The sequence below is a fragment of the Pseudophryne corroboree genome, chromosome 7 (genome assembly GCF_028390025.1).
Source record: "Pseudophryne corroboree isolate aPseCor3 chromosome 7, aPseCor3.hap2, whole genome shotgun sequence".
NCBI lineage: Eukaryota > Metazoa > Chordata > Amphibia > Anura > Myobatrachidae > Pseudophryne > Pseudophryne corroboree.
Window position 1 is genome coordinate 424,424,597 of NC_086450.1, and position 22,290 is coordinate 424,446,886.

At 47.1% G+C, this 22,290-nt stretch overlaps 1 protein-coding gene across 9 annotated transcripts in view; it reads left to right on the forward strand.

The window, feature by feature from the left end:
• Positions 1-22,290, forward strand: part of MPRIP (myosin phosphatase Rho interacting protein) — a 206,753-nt gene that overhangs the window by 125,281 nt on the left and 59,182 nt on the right. For all 9 annotated transcript variants that reach the window (XM_063934824.1, XM_063934821.1, XM_063934822.1 and 6 more), the window contains 3 exons: positions 1,622-1,706; positions 16,427-16,628; positions 17,453-17,606. In XM_063934824.1, coding sequence (XP_063790894.1) covers positions 1,622-1,706; positions 16,427-16,628; positions 17,453-17,606 — 441 coding nt within the window. The remainder of the gene's footprint in view (positions 1-1,621; positions 1,707-16,426; positions 16,629-17,452; positions 17,607-22,290) is intronic.

Consider the following 22,290-nt stretch of genomic DNA (forward strand, 5'->3'; position numbering starts at 1 on the left):
TACATAGCAGTTGTTTTGGGGATTGGTCAGCTGTGCCGACAAGGAAAGCATTTATACCGTATCTGCAGTATAGCTTTTACAAATGATTGTTAATTATTGTGCTTAAAGGTATACTGGCAACACCTTTTAAGATGCTTTAATTAGTATTAATTAGTCAGCATTATGCTGTCCACTTTCTAACTGTCGTCATTGGCAGTGTCTACAAGATGACTCCTTCCCAGTTTTTGGACCTTGTACAATGCGACCTTATAATGTACATGTTTGGGTGCCTCTTCTGTGCGGATGTATGTTTATTATGACTTCAATCCTTTCCAGTGAAGTTATTGACAGGCAGTGTGTAGGAGAAATGCAGTAGAAATGCAGTATCTCTGGCCAGTATCTCAATGCAGCCCTGATAAGCTCCTGAGCCTCTTTCTTATGCAGCTGTGATCTTAACCACTTGACATTCTACATAAGACTGGCGACAAGTCTGAATTTTAGAAGCAGCATTTTATGTTTCAGGTTCCTGATTTTATTTCCTGTCAGTAATGTCTGTGGGAGCGCTATTGATGACACACTTATCGAAGCTTCACCGTCTCCCAAACGCTACATGTAGGTGTATTGCCTAGCAGAGAGGTAATGTGCTACAATTCAGGTCCACTGTAGCCTGCCAACCACAGGCAGTAATGATCTCTTAATGCGTCAAAGCAGCGTTTCCCCTAGCAGAGGAATAACCGCATTTCCTAGAATTTCCTGAGTCTTTCTAGCAGCAATACATTCTAAAGCGCGGGAGTTACCCCAGCCAAAGCCTTATTGTGTTTTAGGTTAAGGAGTTCTGTGAGATCAGGAATCAAGATAAGCAAAATGTTTTTGGAAACAATTAGGCAGATGTATTAAACCTGGAGAAGTGATAAAGCAGTGATGAGCACAAGGTGATAACGCACCAGCCAATCATTATGACAGTTAGGAGCTGATTGGCTAGTGCGTTATCACCTTCCACTTATCACTGCTTTACCACTTCTCCAGGCTTAAGGGGGGTACTCACGGAGCGGTCGCTGCTTAAAATCTAAGCAATCTGACTAGATTGCTTAGATTTTAAGCAGCGATCTCTCCGTGTGTACCCCCACAGCGATAGCGATGCGCAGCCCCGTGCATCCCTATCGCTGGTGCTAGATTGAGCCTGCATGCAGGCCAATCTAGCAAGTCGCTCATTTCACCCAGCTGTGCTGAGCGGGGGGGAGAGATGTGTGCTGAGCGGTTCGCTCAGCACACATCTCTCCCCATATCGGGCCATGAATACGGCCCTTTAATACATCTGCCCCGATATCTGTAACCTTTTTTGCTTCAGTTTTGATCACGTTACTATTGGTTTGATTAAATGTTACTTAGAATCTGTTGGCTCTTGGCATTAGTTGTGATGTGTGCACAGGCATTCCTAATTTACTTTTCCCAACGCAACAGGGGTGGGAATGAGCATACAGGAAGCCAATCCTGTTGCACGCGTTATTGACTGATAAAGTGCTACTGGCTATTTTATAAAACCATTGGATAGGCCATTGTCTTGGAGGCTGAAGTGAGGCTAGGGGGTAACGCAGTGTTTCAGGGCTATTACTCTAAAGTGTGCTACCTTTGTGTCTTTCAGGTGGCTGGAGATGTTGATCGTGTACCCCAAGACCAACAAGCAGAATCAGAAAAAGAAGAGGAAAGTGGAACCCCCCACGCCGCAGGTAAGCGATCTCTTAGTGATGCTGCATTTTTAGAAAAGTTTTGTATCTTTTTCCCGCACCTGAGTGGGTGCAGAGAGTCCGTAGTGTGAACCTCACAGGCCAGTGCAGTCAGTGCTGCCAGATAATGAAGTGCGAGGTATCACACAAGGACCTGGGCCCCTCAGTTCTCCCTGATAACGTGAGTGGGAGAATGGGGAAATGCAGTGGAATTCCAACATCCCCCACCGGCAGCCAGTGATGTCAGAGAAGGGTCTCATGCTCTTACTATACATGGTAAAAGGCAGCTGGTTCTCTGACTCACCCCATCTGACTCCCTGGTGCTGCGTGGGATCCCACAGCTTAGGCGCCAGTTCGGTTACATGTCTCTGGAGGCTTGTGCCACAGAAGGGACAGTGAAGTGTGCCAACATGGGGGACAGACTGAGGGATGACTTCCAGTGTTTAAGTCTACCTCTGAAACACTGTAGTCTCAGAATTGAAAGTGGGCTACAACAGCATGGCTGCTCCCTGCATTCATACTGCATCCAGTGAGCCTGTGTGTTTTCTAGCTCTGACAAGTACAAGCGTTGGAGCTGGCTTGATAAAAAAAATAAAAAGCTATGGTGTGTAGTTTTACTGTATGTAACAGAGTTGTACCATTCGTGGGTCATTAGGGCGCGAGAGGCTCTTGTGTCATTGGAGTCTATGGCCATTTCTCACTCACATTAACGGATGGGAAATCTTGTTTCTTTTGATTGAGCAGCAGGCAGCCGTTTCAGTTATGTAATTTACAGTAAAGTAAAATGGAAATACACCTGGTTTATAAACCTGGTAATTTACCCTTTAGCTTGAAGGAAAACGATATTGAGCCAAAAAGCTTTGACTAGCGTCTAAATTCGTGTAGCGTTCAGAGGCTGGAGAACCAGTATAAGTATGGGATAGCATTTCCCTGATTACTGAGATTGTCGTGTGTTTTTCCTATTTGTTTTTATTTTAGTTGGAGGGATTATTAATACAGTTCTTATTGTATTAGTTACCAAAGAGATTGAAATTATAACTTTCTGCAGTGGGGTACACTGGTATTCCACAGGGAATAACATCGGGGTGTAGAGTTGGATCTTGAGCCGAGGCATCATAAGGCTAAAAACGTTGACTGTTCCCAAGATGCACTGCACCGACTCCTCTATTTCACCCCTCCTCCGTGCACAGGATCTCAGTTTTAAAGTTGGTGCCTGCAGTGCAGGTCACTAACAGAGGGGGCTGCCATAGGCAGCCTTGAAGACTTTGAAGAAATTAAGAAAGCTTTTACTATGCTACTGAGCCGCAGCACTTCTATGTCTGGGAGACATGCCGTGCTGCGGCTCCATCACCTCCCCTTTGTGGCGCTATATACTCCCGCGGCCTGGTTCCCGGGTACTTACAGCGGAGACTCACCGGTATTTTGGCACACTGCCGCTGCTCATCTCCAGGATTGCGTGGCTGCAGGAAGGAGGTAAGAGGGTCCCCCAGGGGGACCCGCCGGGTACAAATCACGATTCGCACGCGGCCCATGGGAGACGGATCGCGCGGCTGGCGTGGACACTGTACTGCTCAGGGACCCCACTATATCCACCAGGGCAGTAAACGGAGCACAGGCATTTATTTTAGGCTGCTTAAGTTACTAGTGGTGAAGTCCAGCATTGTGGGGATAGAGCGCTGCCTGTAGCCCCTCCCCCCAGCTCCGGCGCCATCTACTGCAGATGTTCCCGCCCTGGAGCTGCTTTCACTTTCCCCTCACTCCCTGCTGAGACCTGGTGTCATTTTAGCTGAAGGGCTGCTCTCTGTGGGATTGCTGGGTGCTGTCTCCTCTGTATAGCCACCTGTTCTAGCTCTATGCTTATACAGGACACTTGAGTATTCATTCTACATGTCATTTGACTGTGTTAGTTAAGAAATAAGTGTGTTACTGACAGAAGAGGTGTTACAATTATTCTGTGAGATACATCCAGTACTGCTCTGCATTGTTATATCTCTCTGCATATACGTATCTGCTATTGTATGTAAATTGCCTGTCCAGTGCAGTATTATTGTGTACATTATTCCTGCATTGTGTTTGTGACTGAGTGTGCCATATAGCTACTGTGTGCGCTCTCTTTTTCAAGTGTATCACACCCTTGCTAACACTATATTCTGAACCCTGTGAGGATAAGTATGTCAGGGTCCACATTTATTTGTCTATAAATATACATATATAGTGCTACACAGTCTATACATGTCAGTGTATTTCAGTCACCCCATACAGATTCATTTCTCTGTGTCCTGCTTTTATTAGCAAATAAATCAGGGGATTACGGTATTACTATTGTTTGGCTATATTGTACTGTGTGCCCCACGGCTGCATTCCTCATAATGTCTGCCACACAGGACGGAAATTCCGTGGACGCTCCTGCATCAGGCAGTGCTGCTCCCACAGATTTACCGGGAGGGGAACCTGTTGCTGGGGATGTGGGTTCTGGGTCCCTTACATCTCCCACTCCACCTGTGGCCCCCGTGGCCAACCAAGAGTCACCGCGGGCCGCCTTTTCTTGTATGTTAAATACTTTGGTAACATGTCTTGCGCCCCCTGTTGGACTGCCTGTGTCATTGCAGCCACAAATTGTCCCTGTAGCTAATCCGCCTTGGGCGGACACACTATCTAACCAAATACAGGTTTTGAATAAATCCTTCGTTAAACAGAAGTCTACACCTCAGCCCTCTGGGGCTAAGGGGCCCTCTAAGCGTGTGATTTCCTCCTGTCAATCCACTCATGTTTCAGATACTTCTGATGAAGGTGGGGCCTATACTGATCCGACTGATTCTGACTCAGTGGACTCTGATGGGGAGCATGTACCTCAGGTCAAACGCGGCTGCCATGGGCTCAAGCAACCATAGTCTCGCAGGGGATTTCTGACAGCACGGGCGAGACAACGGAGTTAGGGCGCCAGGGGCTATTTTCCATTCCCGCTCCCTTCCCCAGCATTACGTTCCAGTGCTCCGGTCCTCGCAATAAGATCTCCTCAGACCAGAGTGCTGGAATCATAACAGTACTTGGTCCAGTTCTCTTTAATATCTTTGTTGGTGACATTGCAGATGGTATTGAAGGGAAGGTATGCCTTTTTGCAGATGATACAAAGATATGCAACAGGGTAGACACACCGGGAGGGGTAAAACAAATGATTGATGACCTAGCTAAGCTTGAGAAATGGTCAAGAACGTGGCAACTACAGTTTAATGCTAAAAAATGCAAAATCATGCACTTGGGTCTCAAAAACCCAAAGGCTAAATATAGTATCAAGGGTACTATAATGGAAACTACTGAGGAGGAAAGGGATTTAGGAGTCACTATTTCAGTAGCAGGAAAAAAAGAAGTGATAATGCCACTGTATAGGTCATTGGTGCGGCCCCATCTGGAATACTGTGTCCAGTTCTGGAGACCATATCTCCAGAAGGATATAAATACATTAGAGAGTGTACAAAGAAGGGCAACTAAAATGGTGCATGGCCTACATCACAAAACGTACCTGGAAAGGCTAAAAGATCTTAACATGTATAGTTTGGAGGAGAGAAGGGAAAGGGGAGACATGATAGAAACTTTCAAATATATCAAGGGTCTTAAAGTTCAGTAGGGAAACATTCTTCAAAGGAAGAGAAGTATTAGAACTCGAGGACATACACTGAGACTGGAGGGGGGGAGGTTCAGGGGAAATGTAAGGAAAAATTACTTCACAGAAAGGGTAGTGGATAAGTGTAATAGTCTCCCATCAGAGATGGTAGAGGCTAAGACTGTAGAGCAATTTAAACATGCTTGGGATAGGCATATGAATATCCTTACAAAGAATTAAGGTTCAAAAAGGGTTGAGATTACCTAAAGGATAAAAAAAAAAAAGGGGCAGACTAGATGGGCCAAGTGGTTCTTATCTGCCGTCAAATTCTATGTTTCTATGTTTCTATGTTAGGTTGATGTCCCTGAATTAGTGGAAGCTATCAAAATGGTTCTCCAGATTGATGATGAAGCTGATCCCACTACTGCAGTGGTTCTCAAACTCGGTCCTCGGGACCCCACACGGTTCACATTTTTCATGTCACCCAGCAGCTTACACTGTGTATCACCAACTGTCACATTTTAAAAATCTACAGGTGACCTGCAAAACATGGACCGTGTGGGGTCCTGAGGACCGAGTTTGAGAACCTGTGCACTACTGCATCTAAAAAGCCAGATAAATTCAAGCGTCAGAAGGTGGCAAAGGTCGTTCTTCCGCACTCTGACCTTTTTAATTGACATACATCAAGAGGCTTGGGTCTCCCCAGGAAAGAAGTTTGCCCTCTCCAAGAAGATATTGGCACATTTTTCTATCCCTGCGGAGTTAACTAACATGTGGAAAACTCCACCGCCGGTCGACTCGCACGTCTCACGGATCGTGGTTTCCTCTCCTCTGCCTGTTACCACTGTCACCTCTCTGAAGGAGCCGACATATAAGCGTGTGGAGGAATGCCTGAAGTGTATTTATTCTTTAACTGGGGCAATTCACAGGCCCACTATTGCGGCCTCCTGGGTTGCAAAAGCTATTGATGCGTGGGTCCAGGTACTGGAGGAAGAGCTACCTCAGGATATTTCTGACATTGCCAAACAGTGTCTGTCTCATATTACCACCGCCTCCCATTATATTGAAGAAGCGTCCTCTGAGGCAGGTATTCTGGCATCCAAAGCGTCTACGTCTATTTCGGCTCACCGGATTCTGTGGTTGCGGTCCTGGTAGGAGGACCTAGATTCCAAGAAGACTCTGGAGGTGCTCCCTTTTAAGGAGAAGATGTTAATAAGATTGTGACTGACTTGGCCTCTGCTAAGACTTCGTGCTTTCCTAATACTACTCCTTCTGCTCCGAAAGCTAAAAGTACTACTTTTCGTTCCTTTTGGACCTCAGGTAAATCAGATGGTCAGGGGTACTCGAACAAGCCTCGTACTTTCAAGACCGGTAAGCCCAAATCTAAACAATCCTGGGCTGCCCGTCAGCCTGCATCCAAACAGGACAAGCCTGCAGCATGACGGGGCGGGCCTTCCCCTGGGGGACCCCAGGGTGGGCTGCCGACTCCTACAGTTCACCCAGGTCTGGTTAAGGACCACTTCAGACGCGTGGGTGCAGGAAGTTGTCTCTCACGGGTACGCGGTCTCTTTCAAGAGCCGTCTTCCTTGCCAGTTCTGCGCAACGGTCAGCCCATCGGACCCGTTGAAGGCGCAAGCTCTACACTTGGTTATCCAATCCCTCCTGGAGACAGGAGTGGTGGTGCCGGTGGCTATCTCCCAAACAGGGAGGGGCTACTACTCAACCCTGTTTCTAGTACCAAAACCCAGTGGGTCTTTCCGGCCTATTCTCGACCTCAAGTCACTGAACAAGTTTGTGAGAGTTTCCAAGTTCCGTATAGAAACACTGCGCCCCATTGTACTGGCCATGGAACCTGGGGACTACATGGTATCTCTGGATATACAGGATGCTTACCTGCATATACCTATTGCCATTTCGCATCAGCAATATCTGCAGTTTGCTATTGGCAAGTTCAACCTCCATTATCCATTCAGGGCTCTGCCGTTTGGACTGACTACGGCCCCTCGGATTTTCACCAAGGTCATGGCCGTGAAGACAGCTCATCTCCGTCAACGGAATCAGGATCCTGCCGTATCTGGACGACCTGCTGATCCTGGCAAGCTCCCAAGATGTCCTCCTGAGTCATCTCCAGCTGACGGTGCAATTCCTCACAGCCCACAGATTGCTGATCAATTTGAAAAAGTCCTCCCTGGTCCCTATGCGGCGCATGGTGCACCTGGGGGCCCTGCTGGATACGCACAGAGGCTGTTTCGGTCTCCAGAGAAGGTCCTGAGGCTTCAGGACAGGATCAGTTACTTCCTCTCTCGCCCAAAAAATGTCTATTCACTCGGCGATGCAAGTACTACGCCTGATGGTGTCGACTTTCGATATGGTGGAGTATGCTCAATTCCATTCTCGCCCTCTCCAACGGTTAATCCTATCCAAGTGGGACGGTCTGCCTCAGTGGCTCAGGTATCAAATGATGGTCCTGACTCCGGAGGTCCGCTTATCCCTGTCCTGGTGGCTCCAGGATCAACAGTTGAGCAGGGGCCGTCCCTTCTGGATTCCCCACTGGGTCCTCCTGACGACGGACGCCAGTCTGCGGGGATGGGGCACGGTGTTCGAGCAACACACTCTCCAGGGTCGCTGGACCAAGGAGTAGTCTCTCCTCCCCATCAGCATTCTGGAACTGTGGGCAGTGTTCAATGCCTTGACACTAGCCCTGCCTCTGTTAAGGAACAGGCCTGTTCAAGTACAGTCGGACAACATCACCGCGGTGGCGTACATTAATAGTCAAGGCGGCACTCGAAGCCGAAAAGCAATGATGGAAGTGTCCAGAATTCTTCATTGGGCGGAACGCCATCTGCCAGCAATTTCAGCAGTGTTCATTCCGGATGTCCTTAACTGGGAAGCGGATTTCCTCAGTCATCAAGACGTACACGTCGGAGAGTGTAGCCTTCATCCGGAGGTGTTTCAAGTACTAGTGGACAGGTGGGGCCTGCCAGACGTAGACCTGATGGCGTCTCGACACAATCACAAAGTTCCGGTCTTCGGATCACGGACAAGGAATCCTCATGCAGCATTCGTGGAAGCACTGGCAATACCATGGAAATTTTGACTGCCATATGTGTTTCCTCTGGTGTCACTCCTGCCCAGGGTTCTGCGGAAGTTCAAGCAAGAGGGAGGAATGCTACTTCTAATCGCTCCAGCGTGGCCCAGATGGCATTGGTTCTTAGACCTGCAGGGTCTATCGATGGAACGTCCTCTACTACTTCCTCAACGCCCAGACCTCCTCGTTCAGGGCACTTGTGTCTACCCAGATCTGGCCAGACTTGCTTTGACGGCGTGGCTCTAGAAGTGTCACTCCTGAGGGCAAAAGGTTTCTCTGAGGCGGTCATCCAAACTATGTTGAAGGCCCGTAAACCGGTTTCGGCTCGGATGTACTACAGGGTCTGGAACTCTTACTTCACCTGGTGTGCTGCTAAGAACTACGATGTTTACAAGTTCAGAACCCCATGGCTTCTGGCTTTTCTGCAACAAGGCCTGGACTTAGGCTTTCGTCTGGCCTCCCTCAAGGTTCATATTTCTCCGGCAGGGTCCACAGGTTATCCACAAGATAACAATGGGATATGATGGAGCGACAGCGGATTGGCACCAAACGATCAAAAGCTATCTGGCCTCCCAGGATGCAACGGGCCCGTCCATATATCCCGCCCACTGGCTCAGGCAAATCAGTTTTTTGTTTGGTGCGGCAGGAGCCAGACCATGGACAGATGGCTGCTGTTTCCTTAGCAGCCCCAAGCTTTCTTATTTTATTTTTATAGTCTTACTATTTTTTGAGTGATCTTTCTAAACAGCGTCTTGTATGCATATTGGAAAGAGTCGCTCCAACAACTCTCCGCCGGGTCGCAACAATGCTTACCTACGAGTACAGTGCTGTTTCGGTGGGCGTCTGTGTCGGATATACTAGCAGGTCCATCAGATGTTACCAGGCTGTGGCCGGAGGGAAGGTAAGGCATCGGTTCCGCTTAGTAGATAGAATACGGACACAGCCGCACTGTTTTTGGGAGGAGACTATCAAACAGTAGCTGACGCGCCGCCACCACGGGTGCTCCAGCGCTAGGCCTTAGGGATCAGAGGCACCAGGAATAGCATGAGGCCGCAATCCCTAGGGTTGATGTCAGCGGTGGGGAATCAGACGCTCTCCTGGTCACCCCTCCCCCCGGTTCATGACCAGTTTCCGCCGAGTCTCCCGCCATGAACTGATTCCTCGCTTCCGTCTCAGACGCTACCAGAGGGGACTCTGTCGCAGCATAGGCCGCTGCGTCAGTGTTCACTAAGCGCTACCACAAGAGATCCGGTCACCGCATAGGCGGCTGTGTGACCACTGCGTCTGTGTTCACTGAACGTTACCATGAGACCGGAGCGTCTGTGTTCACTGAGCGTCCGTGTCCGCTACAGGTTCCTGGAGCGGCAGTGTACACTAGTAGCGTCTGGATCCACTCAGCGTTCGCTAACGTATTGATCGATCACTGGAAGCGAGGTGAGTCTCCCTGTATCCCACTCTACTGAGTACGGGCTATACAGCACTAAATTTCTATCTACTTTGTCAAGTACGAATAGTTAAGTTAAGTGCCTATTGCATATGAGTCTGTGTACATTTACTGTGCTTTTCTTCGCATTGCATCTGAATACGTTAGATCTGTTTATACAGGATTCAGTAAATGTTCGCCTACATACTTTAAAAAGTGTTTGTAGTTGATGTGCTCATATGACTAATATATAACATGTGACTGACTGCTAGTGTGATTGCTGACTTTTATATATGTTTGTCAGTTGTTTCTTCTGATCCTCAATGCTGCTGTATAGGTAGGGTCAGATTGATATCACTTTAAGAAGGTTAAAGTGATTACAGTCACAATTTGTGTAGTACACTGTGAAAGTGCTGATTATCATGTCTAAGAGCGGCTAAGTTGACGAAGGTACACTTACAGCAACACTCATATCATGTTTGTCTTGCAAAACTGTATTATCGTCTCAGGATCTGGTTCAGGATAGTTTGTGTGTAAATTGTTTTGCTTTTTAGCAGAACACAAGGCAGTTCCCTGTACAACATCAGGTACAGATGGATCCACCTTGGGCTATGTTTGCACAGACTTTGTCCAGTATAGCTGAACAGATAATTCCTACAGCTTTGGTACCAGGTATAGGGTACCCATACATGCAACTCCCTACCTACGGTATATCAATTCCCCCAGCAGCTTCTCAAATGAAACAAGCTGATAGACCGATGGTAAGTAAATCTTCACCTTCACAGGCTACACATGACAATTCATCGGAAGATGAAAGCTCAGGTTACTCTACCTCAACATATGAAGAGGAGGAAGAAGGTCTCAGCTCAATAGATGTAGCTGAATTAATTAGTGCAATGAAGGCCATTCTGTCCTTAGAAGATTCAGCAGAGCCTGTGTTAAAAACCAAGGAACCTGTGTTTAAACATCCCAAAACAGTTAAGACTGAGTTTCCAGGGTCAGACCAGCTGACAGAAATCATGGAAGAGTCTTTGGTAACACCTAACAAAAAATATAGAATTCCCAAAAAATGGGATTCAAATTATCCTTTTCCAGCCGGGACTGTTCAAAAAGGGAGGTGGCTCCTAAAGTAGATACGCATTTGATTCAATTAGTGCGAAAATCTATATTGCCTTTGCCGTCAACATCTTTAAATGATGTCACGGATAGGAGAGTGGATGGTTTTCTAAAAACCATATTTTCCCTGTCTGGAGCAGTCATAAGGCCGGCCATGGCGTCAGCTTGGATAGCAAAGGCAGTGGCTGCCTGGGCTGATGCATTGGAAGGTGATTTGTCATCAGCTTCTAGAGAGCAAAAATCCTATATAGCCCATATTAAACAGGCTGCAGTATTCTTGGAAGAAGCGGCATTAGATATGGGTCATATTGCTTCTAGTGCATCAGCCTCAACAATAGCTGCTCGCAGAGCAGTTTGGTTGCGTACGTTGAAAGCCGATTCAGAATCTAAGAAGGTTTTGGAATCTTTGCATTTTTCTGGAAATATTTTGTTTAGTAAGGAATTGACAAATATTCTGGAGGCAGAAGCAGACTCCAAGAAGGTCAAGTTTCCTTCCACATACAACCCCAAATCTAGGGGTCCAGTTTTCCGACCCTTTCGGTCTCAAGGAAAACCAAAGGGAAAAAGTGATCGTAAACAGCCCCAATACAATAAGTTTGGTAAGTCAAAAAAGCATTGGGCTACCAGAGGGCCAGTTTCCAAACCAGAAGATAAGCCATCAGCCTGATGGTGCGGGCCTCCTCCTGGGTAGGGGGGCGACTTCTTCAGTTTGCACAGATCTGGCGGCAGTCTACAACAGATGCCTGGGTGCAAGAAGCGGTTTCTCTAGGTTATGCGTTTCCCTTCAAGAAGCATCCTCCTCGAAGGTTCTTCTGCACCAGTCCGTCTCGGGTAGAGACAAAGGCCAGGGCTTTGCAAGAAGTAGTACAGAAATTGCTTCAGTCAGGAGTAGTTATTCCAGTACCCCCTGCAAAACGGGGACAGGGTTTTTTTTTAACCTATTTTTGGTTCAGAAGCCAAATGGGTAATTTCAGCCCATTCTCAGTCTCAAAATGCTAAACAAATATATTTGGGTACCGAGGTTCCACATGGAGACATTACGCTCCATAGTTTTGGCCATGGAGCCAGGGGATTATATGGTATCCCTGGATATTCAGGATGCTTACCTACATGTTCCTATAGCACTGTCCCATCAGTGTTATCTCAAGTTCGCTATCCTCCAGCAGCATTTCCAGTTTCAGGCCCTACCTTTTAGGTTAGCCACAGCCCCGAGAGTATTTACCAAGATTATGGTGGTTATGGCAGCTTATCTCCGCAAGCATGGGATAAGACTTTTTCCATAACTCGACGACCTTTTAATCCTGGCACAATCACATGGATTGCTCCTCTGCCATCTCCAACAGACAATAACGTGTCTGCAGAGGCACGGGTGGCTCATAAATTGGGCAAAATCGTCTCTGGTTCCGTCACAACGGATGACTCACTTGGGGGCTGTACTGGATTCAGGTCTGCAGAGAGTATTCTTACCTCGGAACAAGATATCCAAGGTACAGTCAAAGATTCAGGACTTGTTACACAGTCAGAGGTTATCCATTCACGCAGCTATGCGAGTGATGGTGTTGATGGTGTCAACATTCGACATGGTGGAGTATGCACAATTCCACTCGAGGCCTCTGCAGCGTCTGATTCTGGCCAGATGGAATGGAGTACATCAGACAATAAAGAAACAGACGATGGTACTTCCAGTAAAGGTAAGGAAGTCATTAGCCTGGTGGCTATAGACATCCCATCTAGACAAAGGGAGACCCTTTTGGATATCAGATTGGGAGATCCTGACAACAGATGCTAGTCTTCCGGGCTGGGGAGCAGTGTCCGGAATATTATGGTTCCAGGACAATGGACCAGAGAAGAAAGTTGCCTGCCGATAAACCTGTTAGAACTTCGGGCCATATACATGGCACGGATTCAGGCAAAGGACATTCTTCAGGAAAAACCAGTCCAGATCCGCTCGGACAGTACCTCAACCATCAGGGAGGAACTCACAGCCAAAAAGCAATGAAGGAGGTAAGTCGCATACTAAAGTGGGCAGAACTCCATCTTCCAGCCTTGTCCGCAGTGTTCGTTCCCGGAGTCCTAAACTGGGAAGCGGACTTTCTCATTCGACACACCATTCAAGCAAGCGAATGGGCCCTACACCCGGAGGTCTTTCAGACTCTAGTAGACAAATGGGTGTTGCCAGAGAGAGATCTCATGGCATCCCGTCTGAACAACAAAGTGCCTGTATACAGGTCAAGAACAAAGGATCCCGGAGCGATCTTTGTGGACGCCTTGTCGGTGAAATGGGACTTTCATCTGGCTTATCTGTTTCCTCCGATCACCCTGTTACCCAGGGTGGTGAGGAAAATAAAGCAAGCAAAGGGTGCCGTGATTCTTATAGCTCCGGCTTGGCCCAGAAAGCATTGGTACACAGATCTGCAGAGAATGTCGACGGACACTCCACTTCTGCTTTCTCATCGTCCAAATCTACTGATACAGGGTCCCTGTTATCACAGACAACTGGATCGACTGTCTTTGACGGCGTGGCTCTTGAAACCTCTATCCTAAAGTCAAGAGGATTCTCTAAACAGGTAATTCAAACAATGCTCAGAGCAAGGAAACCCTCCTCAGCTCGTATTTATCACCGAATATGGCAGGCCTATATTCATTGGTGCAGTGAAGAAGGTATGGACCCAAAATCGTATAGCGTTTCCAGGGTCCTCGCATTCCTTCAGGCAGGAATGGATAAGGGTTTGAAGGTGGCTTCCTTGAGAGTGCAGGTATCGGCATTGACTATATGGTTCCAAAATAAAATTGCCAATATACAGGATGTGCGTACGTTTTTCCCAGGGAATGCTACGCATTCAGCCTCCCTTTGTTCCACCTACAGTACCGTGGGACTTATGTTTAGTCCTGAAAGCCCTTCAAGTTGCCCCATTTGAACCACTTAACAAGGTGGATCTTAAATGGTTGACAGCAAAAGTACTCTTTCTACTGACTATGTCATCAGCTAGAAGAGTATCAGATTTAGGAGCGCTGTCATGTCGTTCCCCATTTCTGATTTTTTTATCCAGATAAAGCAGTTCTCAGAACTAGGTATGGGTATCTTCCAAAGGTGGTGTCTAATTTCCACCTTAATGAAGAAATTGTAGTCCCGGCTTTTCAGGTATCTGGACTTTCTGCGGGAGATGCGTCGCTGGACGTAGTCCGGGCAATAAGGATCTACGTGGATCGTACCAGTGCCATCAGAAAGACAGATTCTCTCTTCATTCTCTACGGATTTCACAAGAGAGGATGGCATGCTACTAAACAGACGCTGGCAAGATGGCTTCGAATGACTATTTCAGAAGCATATTCTCTAGCTGATCTCCCTGTTCCGGCTAATGTCTCTGCTCACTCTACTCGTAAGGTAGGTCCTTCTTGGGCAGCACAACATGGTGCTTCAGCAGAACAGATATGTAAGGCAACCACATGGTCATCCATTAACACATTTATTAGACATTATGCCTTGGATACTTTTGCCTGTCATGACGCTGAATTTGGGTGTAAGGTTCTCCTGTCCAATCAGGAGCGTCCCCACCACTAAATTGCTTTGGGAAATCCCATTGTTATCCTGTGGATAACCTGTGGACCCTGCTGGAGAAATGTATACGTTATGGCCGGTTCCACAGGGATCCCACCCTGACGCACCTGTTTTGAGGATCTTTCTACTCACTAACCTCTTCCTTCTTGTATGGAACGGTGTGCATGTGTGTTTTTCTCGCCTGATTAGGGCTCTACATGATGCTCCTACCTTGTGCTTTGGAATACAACTGATTTGCCTGATCCAGTGGGCGGGATGTATGGACGGGCCCGTTGCATCGTGGGAGGCCAGAAAGCTTTTGATCGTTTGTTGCTAATCCGCTGTTGCTCCATCATATCCCATTGTTATCCTGTGTCACCTGTGGACTTTGGAGAAATACCATTATCAACGGTAAGTTCTTACCATAACGTATATTTCTGCCTTGTCAGTGTGGTTTCAGAGGAAACGTGCATCTATTCCTGGCGTTCATACCTTCACTCAGGGTGTCTTGTGGATACAACATCCCTATGTCCCTCCTGTGGCTCCATGGGATCTGTCTGTTGTCCTTAATGCACTGCAAGGGTCTCCCTTTGAGCCTCTTGATTCGGTAGACCTGAAATGGCTTACTATTAAGGTCCTGTTCCTGTTGGCTATTGCCTCTGCTAGAAGAGTGTCGGACCTAGGCGCTTTGTCCTGTCCTGTCCGGCCTTCCTGATATTTCATCGTGACCGGGCAGTTCTCCGTATTCGCCCTGGTTATCTGCCTAAGGTGGTGTCATCTTTTCACTTTAACCAAGAGATTGTGGTTCCGGCCTTTATCTCTCTTGGTTTGTCTTCCAAAGAGAGGTCTTTGGATGTGGTACGGGCTCTCTGTATCTATGTGGAGAGGACTGCCTCTTTCCGGAGGTCTGATTCCCTCTTTGTACTGTTTGGTTTTCACAAACATGGCTGGCCTGCGAAAAAGCAAACTTTGACCAGATGGATTAGAAAGGTGATTGCACAAGCTTATACGCAGGCTGGTCTACCAGCTCCTGCTGCTATCAAGGCCCATTCTACTCGGTCTATTGGACCTTCTTGGGCGCCTCCCCCCCGTGGCACATCCGCAGAACAATTATGCAAGGCGGCTACGTGGTCCTCAGTGAACACGTTCATCAGGTTCTATGCCTTAGATACTTCTGCCTCCCAGGATGCTTCCTTTGGACGCAGGGTTCTTGTGTCCGCTACAGTGCGTCCCCTCCCATGAGGAACTGCTTTAGGACATCCCCAACTTTATTCCTCGTGGAATACCAGTGTACCCTGCTGCAGAAAAGGAGATTTATGGTAAGAACTTACCATAGTTAAATCTCTTTCTGCGATGTACACTGGATTCCACAGGGCGCCCACCCTGACGCACTTAGCTTTCTTGGGTTTGTATGGCATTAGCCGCTGGTCCCTTCTACTGTCATGAGAATGTGGTTCTATGTGACTAACATCTACCATCTCTTTACCTGCTACTGCATTGGACTGGTTAACAAAACTGAGCTCCTGTGCACGGAGGAGCGGTTATGTAGAGGAGGCGGTGCAGTGCATCCTGGGTACAGTCAAAGTTTTTAGCCTGTTGGTGCCTCGGATCAAGATCCAACTCTACACCCCGATGTTATTCCCTGTGGAATCCAGTGTACCTCGCAGAAAGAGATTTAACAATGGTAAGTCTACCATAAATCTCCTTTTCCCACGCAGAGGTTCCTAATATCCTGGCTACATATGCACCTACTAGTGAGTGATTACATATGTAGACAGTGCGCGCACACGTTTCCATAGCATAATTGTTTCTGCATTTTAATGGTTCCAGTTTATGTAGGATGCCCTTAAATGTTAGACTTGCAGCCTATTCTACATATTAGCTGCACTGTGCAATGATCTGTCTCTGTTCCGCTCATTGTTTGTCATCCTCTCCTCCTCTCCACTCTGCATATCAGGAACCTGGACCAGCCAAAATGGCAGCAACCAGCACCGGTATCCCCAATGCAGAAAAGGTTCCAGCCACCAAATCCACTCTCTGGCAGGAGGAGGCTAAGGTCAAAGACGGGCAGAGTAGCAGTAGCAGCGGCAGCAGTCCTAACCAGAGCCCGGTTCAAATGCCCTCCTCCCCGCGTGAGCCCATGCCGGACAGCAAAGTCGGTATGTTTAATATGAGAGGTAAAGTAGGGACGTGCACTACGGGTTATCTAGGTCAGAGGTTCTGAACTAGTTTTGCTTTAAATAAAAAGTATAACTGTTTTAGTAACTTTATGCACTCGAAGTATTGGTTATAAATAAATTGAAGTTGTAAAAACACTATATCATTTTTGTTGACGGTACACAATTGGTTTGCTGATTAAAATGATGAAGAGTCTATTTTTGAGCCAGGACCCACTGTTGAAGGAGTTATCCACTTTCGGGTAATGATCATCCCTCCACCCCCAGATAAGTCATGTGGGGCTTGCATGTCGCCACCTTTGGCATGGGTGACCATTCGGTGTGTGGGCAATACTGTATGGAGGATGAGAAGGTAATGTGTTGCTTGTCATTGGAATGGAGCGGAATTCTCATTCTTCCTCTAAAGAATGCCCATAGTGTAAATGTTCTGTTGGCACTAATGGAAATTCAGTAGGTTTTACATGTATAGTGGAGGTCGCTACTTATAGGGACAGAGTCAATTAGCCACAAGCTCCCATTGGCGCTTTACGTGGCTGCGTGTACTTCCAGGTGTTCTGGTAGGCAAAATACTGCTTATTGCTCACAATTCTTTGATTAGTGGCCAAAAATAATTGATGCTTTATTACCCTGACATCCTGCAGTGTGGCATTGAGCCTTGCAATTGGGATTGTCTAAGGTGAAATGACACCTTCATAAAAACCTGATCTAGACATACTCCAGTCAGCAATTAGACCTCTGCCTCCCTTTGTTTTTGTTTGTTTTTGTTTTTTTTAATGTAACAAGCATCCTGTACTGTTGCCTTCCAGATAGTACCATGGTGAATGGAGATCGCGTTGACGGCGGGCGCAAGACTCGAGTGGAAAGCGGCTATTTCTCATTAGAGAAGACTAAAGACTTAAAGACAGAGGAGCAGCCCCCACAAGCCCCACCCTCGCCTTCCATCCCTGACGCACCCAGCAGGTATAGTGTCTTCAATGCACTCGACCAGGAACAAGACCCCTTTCCTCCCCCAGGTAACGGCCACTGCCAGCAGCAGGAAGCACAGCAGACTGAGAGAGCCCCACCCGGCACTCTTTACATCGCCAGCCGGGAGTATGCCGTCCTAGCCGATGTTCCCCGAGCCCGCAGAATCACACACCGAGAAGTCTTCCAGGTAGAGCGGAGGCGGCTGGAACAGAAAACTCGGGCACGGAGCCCAGGGAGGGATGAAGTGGCACGTCTGTTTGGACAGCAGAGAAGGTGAGTTCTCCATACGGATTTATTCTGAATAATCTTACTGCAAATATCAGCCGTTCGGGGGGCGGGAGCCGCTGTAGGGCTGGAATGAAACGTGACATAACTACTGCTATTATTAAACCTTTAACTTTAAAATATGTATGTGTGTGTATATATATATATATATATATATATGTGTGTGTATGTATGTGTGTATATATATATATATATATATATATATATATATATATATATACATACACACACACACATATTGACGCAAAAAAGGGCAACTGAATTGTTGCTGGAAATACCATAGGACTGCTGGTCCTGTTTGTTATTGTGCAGCTAGTTGTCCTGAGAGTGCCGCATGTCGGTACCTGTATATACTCTGTATGTTTTGTCCCGTAATGAGAAAGTACTGTTTGTTTTCCCATAGAGAGTTGTATACTTCTGGGCAACCTTCCCTCTCTATGTACTCCCCTCCCACCCCCCTTCCATGAGGACAGTGCTAGACTTCTTGCTCAGCGCAGACCAGAAGGTGATCACACCCTCTCTGTAGGGGCGGAGTACATAAAAGAAGGGTATAAAGATGCAGAGCTAGGCAACCAATGGCTCTCCAGCCTTTAGCTGGCCACACATGCTGGGCCCAAGAACAGCAGTGGAGAGATGCAGTGTAGTGACTGTCTGGTGTGCGAGCCGAGCAGCTACATCTCGTCTGCCTGCTCCCGGTTGAGTGCGATGGCTGCATGTACAGGCCGGTCGGTCACTGACCTAGACCAGCTTGTCTGCTAATGGATCTTGCATTGGATTATGATCAGGCATTCTCTTGGTTTTGGTGCCACGGAGCACTGCAGTTTTGGGCCCAATAACCCAGACTGTACCCCAGCTTGTGTGGCCAACAGAACGCAGGAAGTGTCACTTGTGCTAACCATGTCATTTATTACTGATGTAATACAGCATATGTGGATTTCTGTGCCAGATGTGTCTTCCAGCAACGGCAGGACATAATCAGAAAGGAAATTAGACAATGGGGCTTTATATAATAGGTGCATTTGTTTTGTAGATGTAAATTAATAGCTCCATACAGGCCTATGGTTAAATAAGTGTGTATACGCCACCTGACTTGCTGATGAGGAGTCTAGTACATGTGTACCTGCAGATTCTGCCTGGTGGATAAGAATGTCCTTGGAAGTTACACATAACTGCATGACATCACTCTCCACTGCCTTCCATGAGCACAGACTGTTTGTACTAACCAATCCCATCTGTACGCCTAACTAACCAGTCCCATCTGGAGCTATGTACATCTAACTAACCAGTCCCATCTGGAGCTATGTACGACTAACTAACCAGTCCCCTCTGAAGCTATGTACGACTAACTAACCAGTCCCCTCTGAAGCTATGTACGCCTAACTAACCAGTCCCATCTGGAGCTATGTACGCCTAACTAACCAGTCCCCTCTGGAGCTATGTACGACTAACTAACCAGTCCCATCTGGAGCTATGTACGACTAACTAACCAGTCCCATCTGGAGCTATGTACGACTAACTAACCAGTCCCATCTGGAGCTATGTACGACTAACTAACCAGTCCCATCTGGAGCTATGTACGACTAACTAACCAGTCCCATCTGGAGCTATGTACGTCTAACTAACCAGTCCCATCTGGAGCTATGTACGTCTAACTAACCAGTCCCATCTGGAGCTATGTACATCTAACTAACCAGTCCCATCTGGAGCTATGTACGCCTAACTAACCAGTCTCATCTGTACGCCTAACTAACCAGTCCCATCTGGAGCTATGTACGCCTAACTAACCAGTCTCATCTGTACGCCTAACTAACCAGTCCCATCTGGAGCTATGTATGCCTAACTAACCAGTCCCATCTGGAGCTATGTTCGCCTAACTAACCAGTCCCATCTGGAGCTATGTACGCCTAACTAACCAGTCCCATCTTGAGCTATGTACGTCTAACTAACCAGTCCCATCTGGAGCTATGTTCGCCTAACTAACCAGTCCCATCTGGAGCTATGTACGTCTAACTAACCAGTCCCATCTGGAGCTATGTACATCTAACTAACCAGTCCCATCTGGAGCTATGTACGTCTAACTAACCAGTCCCATCTTGAGCTATGTACGTCTAACTAACCAGTCCCATCTGGAGCTATGTTCGCCTAACTAACCAGTCCCATCTGGAGCTATGTACGTCTAACTAACCAGTCCCATCTGGAGCTATGTACATCTAACTAACCAGTCCCATCTGGAGCTATGTACGTCTAACTAACCAGTCCCATCTGGAGCTATGTACGTCTAACTAACCAGTCCCATCTGGAGCTATGTACGTTTAACTAACCAGTCCCATCTGGAGCTATGTACGTCTAACTAACCAGTCCCATCTGGAGCTATGTGCGCCTAACTAACCAGTCCCATCTGGAGCTATGTACGTCTAACTAACCAGTCCCATCTGGAGCTATGTACGTCTAACTAACCAGTCCCATCTGGAGCTATGTACGTCTAACTAACCAGTCCCATCTGGAGCTATGTACGCCTAACTAACCAGTCCCATCTGGAGCTATGTACGCCTAACTAACCAGTCCCATCTGGAGCTATGTGCGCCTAACTAACCAGTCCCATCTGGAGCTATGTACGCCTAACTAACCAGTCCCATCTGTCGAGATTAACACCTAACCCACTAACCAGTCCAGTAAAGAGATTTCATCACTTTGGAGCATCTCTCACTTGGTATTCTGCATGTCTATACCTATACCTGTTGCTAATTCAGCTTTGGTGACTGGTGCACTGCTTCACACCTAATAAGTGTTACCGCTGCTTTTACTACAATTTACTAATCTGTGTTTTGATGGGGTACCTGTGAAACCGCTAAAACAGCTTTAGGAATCATCCCATGTCCTTGCCCCATTCTCTGCCTAGCTCTGCCACTAAATGGTAATATTGTTCAGTGATGTCCTTAGAGTATGCCCTACCACTAGGGTGCGCCAGTAATATTGTGATACAGGGCCTGATTCCGTTATGTACGCTAATGCAATCACAGCTGCAAATGTGTCCGCAGATACTGTGCGTATATATGCCAATGTCACAGCCGGCGGGATTTGTATTGAGACACCCACAGCTGGCATTGCAAATCTTAGCAGCTGCATACTAAGTTCATCACCCATCTGAGTGAACTCTGTGGTAGCTCCACTGGCTTACTTCTCCACACTGTGAGCGACATCACTGAGGTACCTTGGCGAGTGTGCGGTGCTACCGTGACGTTTGCACTGTTCCCTGATAATCGCTGAACTCTAGAATTATCAGCATTGCGTACAACTCTAAATCAGGCCCACGCGCTTTAAAAAAAACGCTTGGTTATATAAACTGCACCTTTCCCTGTCTGTCACCAACCCACTGTGTGTGTAATTACCACTTTCCCTCATGTCCGGGCTTGGAATCCTGATTTTCTAGTAGAAGAGGAAGTGCGATTTGTCCCTAATAGCTGACCCGCACAGATTACGTGACAAGCAGCGACTTGAATGCTGCCACCATTGTTTCCCAATTGACAGACACCGTGTGTGTCTGAGCCAAGTTAATTAGGACATAGCAGTGTCCTTCAGTAGCTGATAATGTCTATCACATGGAAAGAGGGTGTGGTGGGGGATCTGTCACAACAAGGTCACAGTTTGTCTGGGTCAGTGTGTAGTGTTATGGCTGGGGGGGAGTATGACATAGAGCAGTGATTCCCAAACTGGGTCCTCAAGGACCCCCAACAGTTCACATGTTATGGTCTCCTTACAGAATTACAAGGGACATAGGGGCAGATGTATTAACCTGGAGAAGGCATAAGGAAGTGATAAACCAGTGATATGTGCAAGGTGATAAACGCACCAGCCAATCAGCTCCTAACTGTTAGTTTACATATTGGAGCTGATTGGCTGGTGCGTTTATCACCTTGCACATATCACTGGTTTATCACTTCTTTATGCCTTCTCCAGGTTAATACATCTGCCCCATAATTAGCTCCACCTGTGGATCTTTTAAAATGTGTCGGTGAGTAATGAATACACCTGGGCTAGTTGACTTGGAAAATGTGAGCTGTTAGGGGTCCGAGGACATTGTTTGGGAACCACTGACTTTGAGCAAAATGAAGCAGCCATTGGCCCGCCAGCAGTTGTGCACCAAATGAACCCAGCATGCCCATAGTTGTAGCTCTGTAACTGCTGAAGAACCACAGCTTACCAAAGTTTGTTAATTATAATAAGAATACTATATTTATTTATATAGCGCTCTCTCTCCAGTAGTGCTCAAAGCACTTAACTGATAGAATGAACATAATACAGTTCTAAAGCATCAATTATATGTTTCCCTTAGCTTCAGCATGGGAGCACAAACTCTTGGGAGTGTTCTGGGGGAAGGAATTTGCGTTGCACA